Below are 13,878 nucleotides of genomic sequence, written 5' to 3'. Positions count from 1 at the left end.
AACTACATAGCAGTAAACACAAAGGACATTCCGGCAGTGTTTCATATACTGTATCATTAGAGAACAGGTCTGAGGTTTCAACCTGTTCATCTATTCCATCATAACTAACATAAAGGAAGGGAAGTGACTTCAGAAGTCAAGTGAATTAACACACACATTGACAAAAAATAAATGGATATTTCAGAATGATTAACAACAATCACTGTTTATCTGTATGTGCCATAGTGTGTCCTGAAAGAACACCAGACTTACTGCTCTATATTAACAGAGGTGGGCTGTGAGTGCGCATTTGCACCATTGGGAAGCACCCTCTTCAGGTCCTCCAGTGAGTCTCCACCGCGAGGGATGAGCTGCGGGGGCAAGGGGCCATCAGGGGCCTGGATGTCTTTTTCAGGGCCCTTCAGACCCCCCAAGGAGGACTCCATCAGTGAGATCCCCCCCTTACCGCTGGGGCCCTTTCCCATCCCCCCCTGGGAGAGCAGGAAGGGACGGGAGGCCCCACCGAGTTTCTTATTCCTCATTCTGTACCTGAGCAGAGAGGAGAGGACATGTGGTGATAAAGAGGACATGTGGACATGTGATAGTGATAAAGAGGACCTCTCCAATTCGTCCCAACTGGGTGAGTATATATTCTACGGTGTTGTGGCTGCCTACTCACTTCTCTAATTCGTCCTGAGTATGGGCAAAAGTGCAGTTGGCACCCCGTGGGCAGCCTCCTTGCTGCCGCAGGTCTCTGCACATGCTGGTCTTGTACTTGCTGTTAGGCTGTGGCTGGAGAAACGTGTAAAGATCAGAGACACCCATGTATGACACACACACACACAGCCATGTATCAGTGTGAATTGACACCATCTTGGATGCCATCCCTGCGCACACACACACTGCAACATATCATTAAGGCTATCCCACAAAGCGGGAATACAGAGTTATCCAGAAAACTGTGCAGAGAAAAACCTATCATACTTTTTAGTGCTCGTTTATGCCCCTGTGTGAGATTTGAGGGGTCTCCAGGTTGTGCTCATGCCGGCTCTCCAGCTAACTCCGCTATCTGGCTTTGCAGCCCTCTGTACTAAACTTTCCCACAAGCGGAGGAGAAAATTACAGCAATTCTTCACAGCCTCCTTGAACTGGATTATTGCCTCTGATGACAAAAATAACAATTTCTCTGGCTATTCTGTGAGTCTTCTGACAGTGCAGCTCAATGAAGGGACAATGAAGCACTGCAATACGCCACAATGCACATGGACTTGGTATGGCATGATATACGTGTTACGCTGTAAAATACAATATGACATACACATGTAAGGCATGCGCAGTACTTGCTTAATGGTACAAAGAGGGTAACCAAGTAACGGTTAAGTTACAAGTCACAGTTTGTTATTTAGTGTGGCATAGAGCTATGGTGGTGGTCTTCAGACCTGAAAAACTCACATTGTGATCAGATGAGAGGAAGCAGAGCTCCCAACACTCAGAATCTGCCCTATGAGTAATCATCACCAGACACACCACCAACCTTCATAATGCACTAGAGAGAGACCTACCCAAAGGACTAGATTTGTTAAAAATAAACATTCAATGGTCCAAAACCTAAATGGTCCATAACTTACTCAAATCTGAACACTGTAAATAACTCTGAAATAACCCCAAAGTATCATACATAATATAGTACATAATATAGCCCCACTTTCAATGCTAGACAAACTGTATGACAAGCATTCACTACTAAGGGTGCCGATTCAGTTACGCAATAGGCAATGTGTGGCTGTGTGTGACCATAGGTCTGGGCTTCTAGGTATTAAGGGCTAAGGGGAGGTGATGAGCTCTTACCTGGGGCGTCTCGTGGCTCTTCTTGCTGAAGTTCTGGATGAACTCCACCAGGCCATGGACCACTACCTTCACAGCCAACATCACACTCTCCAACTCCTCCCAGGTTGGTGGTGCTGCATCTACACACACAGAAAAGAAATTGCAACTTTGAGACTCGTTGCTCTTTAAATCTAGCATAAACAAGAGAGTGAGAGAGTAAGTGTGTTTGTGCGTGCGTGTGTGTTTCAGTATATAACAAAACATGCTTTAGCATGTTCATGCATATAGTCTTAATAGTATGTTATTGTGCATTCAAGACTTCGGTCTGTGATGTTGGGAGTGCATTTGCATCTAGTGAGATGTTTTGCGTTCTGTTTTCCGGCTTACCCGTGTTGTGGTCGATGTTGGCCAGGAGCTCCAGGTGTAGTCTCAGGCTGTTCAGGTTGGCAGGGTCCCCAGTTCTCTGCAGCACAATAGTCAGCTCCTGGACACTCTTCGCAAATGACTCGGGTGACTGGAGCTGTGAAATCCATAATCACATTTTTTTTTTTATGTTTAAAACACCATTCCTGCCCCTTCAGCACTCCCCCCCTTCAATAATAATTTATATTCTGAAACAGATATGAAAGCTTTGCCTGGAAAGGGTTGCATGTCTACTACTTGACATACATCATTTACTCGGCACATGTGTGCGAGACAATTTCAGAATGGCTTTGGTGGTGGTCTTCAGACCTGATAAACTCAAATTGAGATCAGGTGAGAGGAAGCAGAGCTCCCAACACTCAGAATCTGCCCTATGAGTAATCATCACCAGACACACCACCTCAGACCACATAAAAGGAACTAGAAGCATAGAAGGGACATTAAATTCCCCAAAATGCTTTGTTCCGTGTTAAATGAGGAAGTACATCCAAATATGTGTGCGTGTGTGGCCCATGGCTTGCTTAATCAAAAGAATTCCAACGCTCTACATTTGTTTCTATCCATATGTGGCCTTCAAAATAAATTCATATTAAACAACCTACAGATCTACCCATCCCTCTGTAAAAGAAAAATATCTTTATGATCTGGTAAAAACCTTGTCGATAATAGACTGCATGTGGGACTTGTGGACAAGATCTCCATAAAGGAGCGAGGACCACTGCTCAGGCGAGATGCGGAGCCCCGCCTCCATGGCGATGTGGACGATCTGGGCGTCGTGCTCTCGGCGGAGCGCCTCGTAGGTGCGGAACTCCTCCTTCAACTGCATGAGCGACGAGTCTTCATCCCGCTTGGTCACCTGAGGCAGGAGGCAGAGGGACACACACCCCTGTGAGTAAGCGAGCGAGCGTGTGTGTGTGTGTACGCATTTTTATGTCAATGTGAAACTAAATCCATTACACCTTACAATCTCAACAGGGAGGTGAAAAGTAATACTAGTTTTATTTATTATATTATACCAGTTATATTATTATTCTTAGACTTGGTTTGGTATGGCATGATATACGTGTTACTCTGTAAAATACATGACAATATGACATACACATATGTAAGGCATGCGCAGTACTTGCTTAATGGTACAAAGAGGGTAACCAAGTAACGGTTAAGTCACAAGTCACAGTTTGTTATTTAGTGTGGCATAAAGTAATGATGGTGGTCTTCAGACTTGAAAAACTCACATTGTGATCAGGTGAGAGGAAGCAGAGCTCCCAACACTCAGAATCTGCCCTATGAGTAATCATCACCAGACACACCACCAACCTTCATAATGCACTGGGGAGAGACCTGACTACCCAAAGGACAAGATTGGAAATGTAGGGAATTGTATTAAAAAGGTCCATTACATAAACATTACCCAACCAACTCCTACATGCACAAACCAAAGGCAACATTTATACACACTTTGGGGATCGCTTCCTTCATTTCAACTGAGGCCAGGCCCATGAATATTTTGAATATGCAGTATTGACGCATCAAAGAATGATCAGAGGTCAGATCAGAGAAATAGTCGACAGCCTGCAGGGTTATGTTGAAATGGCTACAGTCCAAACATTGAAAAACACAAAAAAATCTGAACACATGTTTGAGGGGGAGGGCTGGTGGGGATGAGAAGCTTCCGTCAAAACAAGTGAATTTTACTTTAATATTATTACACACAGTCCATAAGCACACTATACGTCACACCACAGACAGTATGACGCAGCTACATCTGTGCCAGTCCAACACATGCCATCACTAGATTTCAAAACAGGATTCTAACAGTATTAACTACACAGTATCAAATGGCTCCTCAAAACCGATTCTCCCTCACTCACACACACACACACACACACACACACACACACACACACACACACACACAAAGCCAGGATCATATCTAGTGACATGGTTTAAAGCTGGTGGCATTTTTAATTCTACCAAAAGGAAGCCAGTCAATTTCAGTCGTTGAGGTAGCATTATTTTCACAAATGAATGCTCACACAAAACCGCTGCACAAACTGCAACTGTACAGCAACCCCATTGTTCTCTTCCTACGCAGTCAACAGACACAGCCTGATGCCTGGTGGATCTCGAGGTGGTGTACAGCCGATCCGTACTTGTGCGACAAGGGCCTGCCAAGCTCATCATCTATGCCATTCCAACAGATGGGAGTGCAGTCATTACATTTCTAACATGTTTATTAGACTTGCTACTTTAACTGTGTCAAATGGCTCCTCCAAACTAATTTACACACACACACACACACACACACACACACACACGAGAGAGAGAGAGAAAAGATCAACTGCCTCTGTACAAAATGTGCCTCTGGGAGTTGTAATTGGCTGGCGTCTCAGGCTCAGGGATTAGCACGGGCTACCCAGGACTGTCTGTACCCACTCCACCAGATCCTGGGAAGCTGCTGCCACGCTCGGCAGCTCAGCCACCAGCTGCAGGTGGGGGGATAAAGCTGGTGCGGTGCAAGTTATGTGTATGCCAACCGGTCAGCATGTGTGAGCTAGTGAAAGCATGTGCACTGCGGGCCATTGAGCTAACCTTAAAACAGGAGGCCCGGTAGAGGAGCTGCACCACGTGGCCAATGCTGGTCTTGGAGGCCTGGGGGAAGCGAGCCTCCAGCTTCTGGACCACAAACAGCACCAGGACCTTCCGTGACAGAGCCGAGCCGTCCTCTAGAGCCAGCAAAACCAGCTTCAAAGCGTCCTCCTGCATGGCTGGAGGTATAAATCACACACGCACATAGATCTTACAAGGATGGTTGATAGACTAGACATTCATGGATATGCAAGCAGATTAGACATCAGGGTAAATTGGTGGTCTTCAGACCTGATAAACTCACACTGAGATCATCTGAGAGAGAGCGGAGCCCCCCCTCACTCAGAATCTGCCCTATGAGTAATCATCACCAGACACACCAGCTCAACCCACACACATGCATGTATTGACAATAAGAACATCTTTGATGTTTCACTGCCCAGTAAAATTCAGCTTTTGAATGTCAGCCTTAAACCGCATCGCCACTTTGGTTGCAGGGAGAAGATGCATGCTCAATTTGCAACTGACCACAGTGCCATCACTGATTCCCAACCCGTCTTAACCTTTAATTCATGCTAGGGCACCATTGCAATATTTGGCCACATATCAGAATTATACTTTAAGTCTGGGTCAACCAGCCGTCTGTTTGTCTTACCTGGTCCGAGGAACTGGCACCCACGGGCCCGGACGGCGGCCCACAGGTTAGCTGAAAGTTGCTGGGGGTTCTGGTGCTGGAGGATGAGCTCAGTGACTGCCCTTTCGCCCAGAGACCTGCCCGCACGCACTGCCCGGATGCGCCCCTCCTCCTCCACCAGCTGACAGTTGACCAGCGTCACCAGCTTACGCTGCATGGGCCGACTGAGCGCGCTTGGGCTGAGGGTCGCCACACCTACAGGAGAGCAGTGGGTCAGAGCGGGTGGATGTCAACTACCAATCACACAAGCAAATATGAAGACACACAAAAGTAAAAGTCACACACACACACACACACAATGATTTAAAAAAACAAACAGACAAACACCTGAGACATGCAGCAAGCTTGTGAGACCCATGCGAGTTATGCTAAAATTCTCAGGACGTAACAACTGCCTGCCTTTAAAAGATCCATTACCCCAACTGCCCAAAAGCCACAAGCATACCAATCTGTATGACCCGGCATGGCTCAAATCTCAAAGCTATATTTTCAAATGGTTCAGACCTCGACAAGAATGTCTTCAGCATTCAGCATGTTACTAGAATTAGACCTTTTTTACAGCCAGCCATTCAACCCCACCCACTTGTTGCCCATTGCATCTTTAAGGAAACTTGTGCGACTGTGAAAGGAAACGATGCCGTTGTTTTACTCCCAGCTCTTCCTTGACGCTGTGTCTACGATACGTTTGTCTCGCTTTCTCTGGCACAAACACTCAGACCACAGTCAATCAAATGTTCAGAAAAACAGGAAATGCACTTTTGTTCTACCAGAGGTTGGTAGTATTTAGCATAACAGGGAACACACCGACACTGACTGACACACACACATATACACAGGGCCGTCGTTTAGGGGTGAAAGGTGATGACAATTCTAGGGGCCACAGCCCAGGGGGGCCCACAAAAACCCCAGAAGCCTATTATGTAAGCTTCCCTTTCTATGACTAAATAATTATGCATTGGCATATCTTATATTTAGGGGTGGGAATCTCTTGGCACCTCACGATTCGATTCCGTTCAGAGGTCAACTATTCGATTTAAAATCGATTATAAATCGATTTTGTAATAAAAAAAAAAAAACTGAACTGTTGAAATGCAAGCTGCATTGATTATTGCATTGCTCATAGTAAGTCAAAATTGTGACAAGAAAAAGCTTTTTCTCTAATAAAGCAAATAGAGAAGGTAATTCATCTGTTGATTTCCTTTAATTATCAAACACAAAGTAGGAAGTGATTTTAGACGCTTGAGTTGCAAACTCAAATGATTAAATAGTCGAAATGCATCGATAATCGTTTTTATCGGTTTCGAATTGATAATCGATAATTGCATTTCAACATAAAATGGATGTGTAAAAAAAACGATTATTGATTATCAATTCTAAACCGATAAAACGATTATCAATCCATTTCGACTTTTAAAACATTCGAGTTTCCTACTCAGAGTCTTTGCTACACTTCCTACTTTGTGTTTGATAATTAAAGAAAATCAACAGATGAATTACTTCTTTATTTTTTATTAGAGAAAAAGCTTTTCCTTGCCACAATTTTGTCTTTCTATGAACAATCTAATAATCGATGCAGCTTGCATTTCAACATAATTTTTTTTTTTTTTTTTTTTAATTACAAAATCGATAATGAGCTTTTCTGAGAATCGAGAAAAATCGATTTTTTTCCCCCACCCCTACTTTTACTCATACTAATGCATCAGAGTTAAAACAAAGCCAAAAAAATCAAGCAAAATTGAAAAAAACAAGTCTATTTTCCAAGCAATAACCCCCTTCTTTAAAATATGGTTTGGTCCATGGTTCGCTCCTGTTTTGAGAATTTGCACGTAACGTTAATTCTCTCGTACTGCAGCAGCAGCCAGCTGGTTATTAATAGAGAAGCAATCGCAAAAACCAAAACATAAAATCGGGACACTCAAAAAGAGAGGAGAGGAAGAAAAGAGAGGACAGGAGCCCAGAATATCACCGATATTTTATCCTGAAGATAGTGAGTGTTTAACTAGCTGCACAGGTGCCCTGTGGTTCACGAGTAATAGCACAGCTAGTCTCGTCCAACGGCACGAAGTTATATATATAAATATAAATATATAAACATATTTTTCAAATCAATTTTTTTTTTCATTTTTTTTTTTTATTCAACGGCCATCTTCACCTACAGCTTATCATAACATTATCTCGAAAAACTGAGTTTAACAGTCTAATGTTAAATTATTATTTTACTGTGCTCGGAATTAACATCACAAACAAAAAGCTAAATATTAGGCTACGTCACTGGTATAGCTCCTGCACCACAATGGAGACAGAAAGGCTGAAAGGGCCGATTAGGGGGTTCAGGGAAACACTCACTACCTAGGAAGTGGCCCAAGTTCCTTCAGTGGAAAAGCACCTTATTTTCTAGATACACATTCTACAAGAAACTGTTACACACAAAAAAATTTCACACACATAGACTTTATCTATTATACATTCACACTAAATGAGTGCAACATGAATAAACAAGTGCACCCCAAAAGACACACTTACCTTTACCTCCACTGATGGGTTTCAGGTAAAGAGCCAGTTCCTCCACAGATGCCCTGGACACCTCATAGTGCTCACTGTCCACTGCACTGCCCAAGGACACATCCGACCCCTCAGGGACCTGCAACACACACACACAAACACACACCACCGTCAGTCTCACAGGCCTGGTCCATCTGAATACATTTCCTGCCGAGTACCTCGTCATCACACACTGTCTAAACCGAAGATCCGTCAGAGACAAAAGCCACCACTACAAGAAACGTATTTGCGAATGTAATTTTTGAAATCATTTAAAGGAGTTACACACACAAACGCCAGGAACCCCACTAAGATCAGGGCCTAGAACCTTTACACAGCCACTTGTGTGAGACATCTTCCAATCAGTCCCACCACACAGACACACACACACACACACACACACACACACACACACACACACACACACACTCACCTGGGCACCCACTAGCTGCAGGAGGGCTCTGTTGACAGGCAGCAGATCTATGTCAGTGCTGATAGCGGTCTGATCGAAGGGGCAGGCCTTGCGGTGGAGCTTGTGCAGACACGTCTTGCAGACGGTGTGCGAGCAGCCCAGGCTGATGGGCTTGTGGCCACTGCCGTCAAACTCATTGTAGCAGATGGGGCAGGACAGGAAGTCAGTCCACTGGGCAGCCTGCACCGGCATCCTGGCGCCTCCGGGGGGAGCTGTCCTGCTCAGGGAGAACACATTCCGAGTGCCACACACCCGGAGAGCTCACAAGCTGCTGGAAGAGAAATTGTGAACATCAAAATTGGTTTATTTGTTTCTTAGTTTTTGTTAATTTCTTTGCCTTGATATTTTAGGTGCCATGATGACACGCAATGGCTACTTTAGCCAAGGTAAATGGATTTTTTCTTCTTCTCAATACAGTATACCTATATAGAACAGCATCCAATGAAGTGTGTAAAGTACAGCAAGCACACATTCACTGAATAGGGAGTGCAAATGTAATAACCCTACAATCATAACCCCATGCATCCCTCTCTCAGTAGCTGAGAAATGAGGGGTAGTCTTATCCTCGTGAGGGTCTATCCAAAGTGGTCTGTCGAGGCCAACAATAAAAGTGTGGCTCTGACCCAGCCTGATCCTTCACATAGCTGGGATGACTGGGCAGACCTGTGCATTGTGTGAACTCAACTTTGTTGTGAGACACCAAAGAAAAGGCCATCCAGGCACATTTCCAGAGGGTGGAACCGAGTGGAGTGCCACCACACACCAATCACAGCAGGTAATGATAACAGTGGCCTGAGGTGGCCAGCTGGAACTCAGCCTAATCATGCCGCAGGTCACAGCCTTTCACCCTCACTTACACGCAAGTGTACACAGATAACAGGATTTATGTGCTTAATGTTGTCTAGCCAAGTCTTCACTGATTGGGCCAGTTACAGTCTTGTGGACCTGTTACAGTAAATGTCTGGATGAAGCCTGAATGTGAGTGGGAACAACTGACTAGGTCTATTGCATTTGAAATTTCTGCACTAAATCAAGAGCTGCTGAAGGCAGGGCTACAACAGCTGAGAGGTGTCGATTCAAGCAGAAAACAACAAATGGTAAAAGGTGCTTTGGTAAAGTTGTGGACAAGTTTCAAAATGAAATGCAGCCTTGTTTGCAGCAGAATTCCCAAGCTTCAAAAAGATGTTTCCAGAGTTGCACTCTCAGGGCACCAGTGTCACACTTGTCCCACTTGAGACTACTTAATCATTTCCTGCATCAACTTCCTGAGGATGAACTCAGCAACTTTTCTTTCTCGGTCTCCCCTTCCCTTTCTGCCAACAACAACCTGATACAACCCTTCAGTGACAGGCATTACGTTTCAATTTCAATGCTGCCAATAGGTAGCCTAAACAGTGTAATCCCCTGTTGTTTTGGCCCTTTGCCCCTTGCTAAGACAGTTAAACGGAGAATGGACTTGGATTTAACATGGCTGACTCCACAAAGTCATTCCCAACAGATAGATATAGATTTTAACACATGAAAGCTCAAGTTTCAGGAAAGTTCAGGTTAGCTTTCCACGTTGTGATTCAGAAAAACAGTGATTGGAGCCAGTGAAGTTCAGCTGTTTCCAGGAAGGGTGGTTTACGTCCCTCCTTTTCACAGACATCCTCCTCCATGTCCCCCTCACCACTTCACACCTGCTCTTTTTATGTTCTAGCATGGGCAGGTGGTGAACCAACAGAAGCTCAGACAAGCTCACTGCCCCACACAGCAAAACGTGTCCGTGTTAGCAACTTCCTGCATACCAGATCAAATCAGTGGTAAATGCGCCAGCCTTGGGCATGTTGTATGCCTGACAGTTTTCTTTTTGTCCCTCAGTGTGCTTAGCTCTACTACACCAAAGAGCAGTCAGACTTGAAACCTGAGCACACCCCTATCTACAATGGAGCAAGAAACTTCTTCCTGAGTTAAAACCGGTCTTATAAGCAAGAATCACACCCATTTTGTTAAGATATTTTTTTTTAAAGTCAAGTCGGACTTTCTCTACTACCCTACTGTTGTAGTAATTATTCATTCATCTTGTGTTCAAATCTGGCAACATTAAGTTTTTCTGATACCCCTCAGCATGCTAAAGCATTAGCCTAATAGTTTTAAAACAACATGTGCCCTTGCCAAAGTATCCTCCATCTTCTCTTGATGAGGAAGCGATATGAGCCATGCTAACCAACTGTCACTGTTCAACAGGTGCCGTCTTGCTGGGTGGTTACGCAAGAGTACTCACTGCTGTTGAGAATCAATCATTTGTCAGACAGGCCTGCACTAAAGAAAGAAAGAGAAGGAGAGGATGGAGAGAGTGAAAGAGACTGTGAGCAGGAGGGAGGGAAACTCTATTAATGTTCTGTGTGTAGTGAATTTGTCGTTAGCCTCTGGCCATGTGGTCCAGTATGGCCCAACAACGCACAGACAAAGACCTGCCTCTTCTTTCATTGTCGACAAGTAACATTTCCATTTTCTTTACATGCTTTCTGTAGACAATATATAGCATTACTTTTTCAACAAACGAAAAGCAATATACATTTGAGCGTTTACAGCTTAATCTCAGATTAATTTGCACAAACAGAAGAGACAATATAGCATGCTATTGGGATCGGTGTCATATGATAGTAAAACAGGTTGCAAACAAATTATGGTGTCAGTTTTAATTAGAGACTTATCGAAATCTGAGTTTTAAAGATCAAAATCTCGTTCAAGTTGTGACTATTAAGCAGTCAATGGCAAAACTTACGCACCACACAAATGTCACAGCGAGGGAACGCTCCATATCGGTTCTCCTGCGTGGACCGTTCATTTCTAATGTTTGGAGTCATGTTTCCGTGGTAGTGCTCAATTTAACAACGCCGGCTTCACGCACCAGTTAAGTTCATCTGCCAACCGCACCGAGACGCATGTGACTAAACTGTAAGGTCTCCCGCACACATGTGACTAAACGCGCTCCTTGGGAAGTTTTCTGGCGACGCCTTGTTCCCGGGCGCGCGCGCGTGACTACAAACGTTTGAGCAGCAGCGGTGACTCACTCACTTTGTAGAGAAACACGACGGTGACTACTTCCTCAATTTGCTAAGGTTAGAAGTTCAACATGCATAATGTGATACATTTAAAAGTAAAAAATAGAGAGCTGATTAGTCTCGAGATATGTAGGCTACTAATCGAGAGTGGGTTAATTAGAGTTTCATTCAGTTGCTTCATTCAGTTCCTTTAAAATATACTGAAATTACTTCAAGTTCAAACGAGGTAACACCTTAAAGTTACATTATTGTGTTAGCCTAGCAGCCATGTTTAGACGACAAGTAATGTTTAGCCTTCCGCTAGCTGACAAACATGACATTTGTATCACTGCAAGCAAGGGATTTCCACCCACCACCCAGCCCCCAAAACGGTTTAACTCAAGAGACATGCGACTACAAATACTTGCATTTTGACATTTCCATCTTCTCATGACCAGGAGTCACCCACTTAAATGTGATTCACATGTCTATAATAAGTATTTAATAACTTCTGCATCTGAAAAGGTTAAGAGAATTTCACAACCCTATTTGCTCACTATAAAAAACACAAAAGGTGACCACGCATGTACAATCAGTAGAATGGTATTATATACCTTAAAACAGCCACTAACAGTACCTGGTGTTCAAGGAGAAGGGAAATGTGTGTGTGTGTGGCATGTACATATGGGGGAGGGGGTTGGTTCTCGAAGACCTAACCCAAGAAGGCATCCCAACCAGGGGAAACGTAACATCATGATGGACAGTCCCTTGTGTTGGGATCCCCCTCACCCCCCTCTCCCTCCCACCCTATCTAATCTTGGCACCCCTCAGCCCAGACCCCTACAATGCTACAACTGTTAGATAAGTGAGCATAGGGGGTCTGAGTTCTCTCTTCTCTGATTGGTCACCCCGGCGAGCATGTAGCCTGACCGTGACCTCGACGTTAGTACATCCTGTCCTCGCCTGTCTCAGACACCTTCGCTCACTCACTCGCTTGTTCGCTACCATCCACACAGAGGGGGCTCTTCCAAGCCTATGCCGGCGCAGCGCACTCTGCAAAATATAATGATAGGCCCTCATAACCACAGCTTGTTCACTTACCAACATACAGCAGCTACTATGTCATTACCAGCACCCACAACACATGACAGCTGGGTCTGCTTGAGCTGAGGTCTGTCTCCAACAGCCACCAAACAAGCTGACAGAACTGACTCAGTTCTCTCTCTCTCTCTTTCTGTCTCTCTTTCCTGAAGTCCCTCTCTCACAATCTGTCTGTTTGTGTGTGTGTGTGTGAGGAGGGTGTAATTCATGTTGATCATTTGGTGCTGGCAAGACACATAACACTTGCAGTAAATGCCAGCACTACAACAACAAAAACTTCAGGCATGGTCTCTCAATTTGTGAGAACCACCCAGCGGGCAGTGATCGGTCCACCAGTGGATTTTGGTCAGCACCCCACTGGTGGTGTGCCACTTCTGGTCCACTCACGGACCACCATCATCTTTAGTTTAACTGGGCGTGGATATTAAGGAAATTCCTGGAATTTCTAAATCATATCCCAATAGTCTTAGTTGGTCAAGTATAAATTATTAAAGTTAAAAAAAAAAAAAAAAACAAGTGGAAAAATGGGGGGGGGGGGGGGGTCATTTGTCTGTAACTCACCAGTGGACCGCCTGAAAACAGTTGACCAAAAGGCAAGCGGACCGCAAGCTCTGCCCCAAGTGGCCCGAAGGGAGACCCCTGTCCTTTCACTCTCTGGGTATGGACAGGAGATTGGTTAGATATAGGGAAGCAAGCTGTGATTTGACCACTGCCTATCCCAAGTGTTAGCAAACACCATTTGGTGCCCAACGAATGGTGATGGCTCTCTTTTTGTAGTTCCTGTGGCAGGAGGTTGGTGGTGAGATCATAGCTGCTGTGGATTGTTAATGTGATTGTAAAAACAATACGAACTCTTAGTTAAGTCATTTCTGAACACCAGAGAAACGAAAGTGCATTTCTATGCACAAGTGGAAAGCTCACACTGCGCTTACAGAGTTCACATTAATTTATATTTTGTTATAATGACACTGGACCTCAAGATGTTTTTAGACTGATAATCATCTCGACAGCAACTTCCGGCATCGACATTGTGACATGCCTTTGTACGTGAAGAGGGCAATCCACAATGTATGCCGTTCCAAAACCGCATTTAGTTCCGTGTCTGCACTCATGCCAAATAAGTAGATTACTCAGAATCTTTACAAACTCAAGTGTAGGCATTGTTACTTTCACGTTGTTTAAGTGAGCCATGGTTTATCACCACAGACAAAGAAACGATATGTGCT

At 44.4% G+C, this 13,878-nt stretch overlaps 1 protein-coding gene across 6 annotated transcripts in view; it reads right to left on the bottom strand.

Moving 5' to 3' along the window:
* Window positions 1–13,878, bottom strand: part of rc3h2 (ring finger and CCCH-type domains 2) — a 31,118-nt gene that overhangs the window by 16,278 nt on the left and 962 nt on the right. For 2 of the 6 annotated variants that reach the window (XM_080847819.1, XM_080847824.1), the window contains exons 1-9: window positions 8,487–9,140; window positions 8,036–8,153; window positions 5,474–5,707; window positions 4,822–4,997; window positions 2,885–3,085; window positions 2,194–2,326; window positions 1,828–1,946; window positions 659–771; window positions 253–528 (exon numbers count right to left, since the gene is read on the bottom strand). In XM_080847819.1, the coding sequence (XP_080703945.1) occupies window positions 253–528; window positions 659–771; window positions 1,828–1,946; window positions 2,194–2,326; window positions 2,885–3,085; window positions 4,822–4,997; window positions 5,474–5,707; window positions 8,036–8,153; window positions 8,487–8,717 (1,601 nt within the window). In that variant the 5' untranslated portion in view covers window positions 8,718–9,140. Of the gene's footprint in view, window positions 1–252; window positions 529–658; window positions 772–1,827; window positions 1,947–2,193; window positions 2,327–2,884; window positions 3,086–4,821; window positions 4,998–5,473; window positions 5,708–8,035; window positions 8,154–8,486; window positions 9,141–11,296; window positions 11,427–13,878 lie in introns of those variants that run through there. The other 4 variants (XM_080847821.1, XM_080847822.1, XM_080847820.1 and 1 more) reach the window with 4 other exon arrangements.

The sequence above is a fragment of the Sprattus sprattus genome, assembly GCF_963457725.1.
Source record: "Sprattus sprattus genome assembly, chromosome: 11".
Classification (NCBI taxonomy): Eukaryota; Metazoa; Chordata; class Actinopteri; order Clupeiformes; family Clupeidae; genus Sprattus; species Sprattus sprattus.
This window is presented reverse-complemented; position numbering and strand designations above follow the sequence as displayed.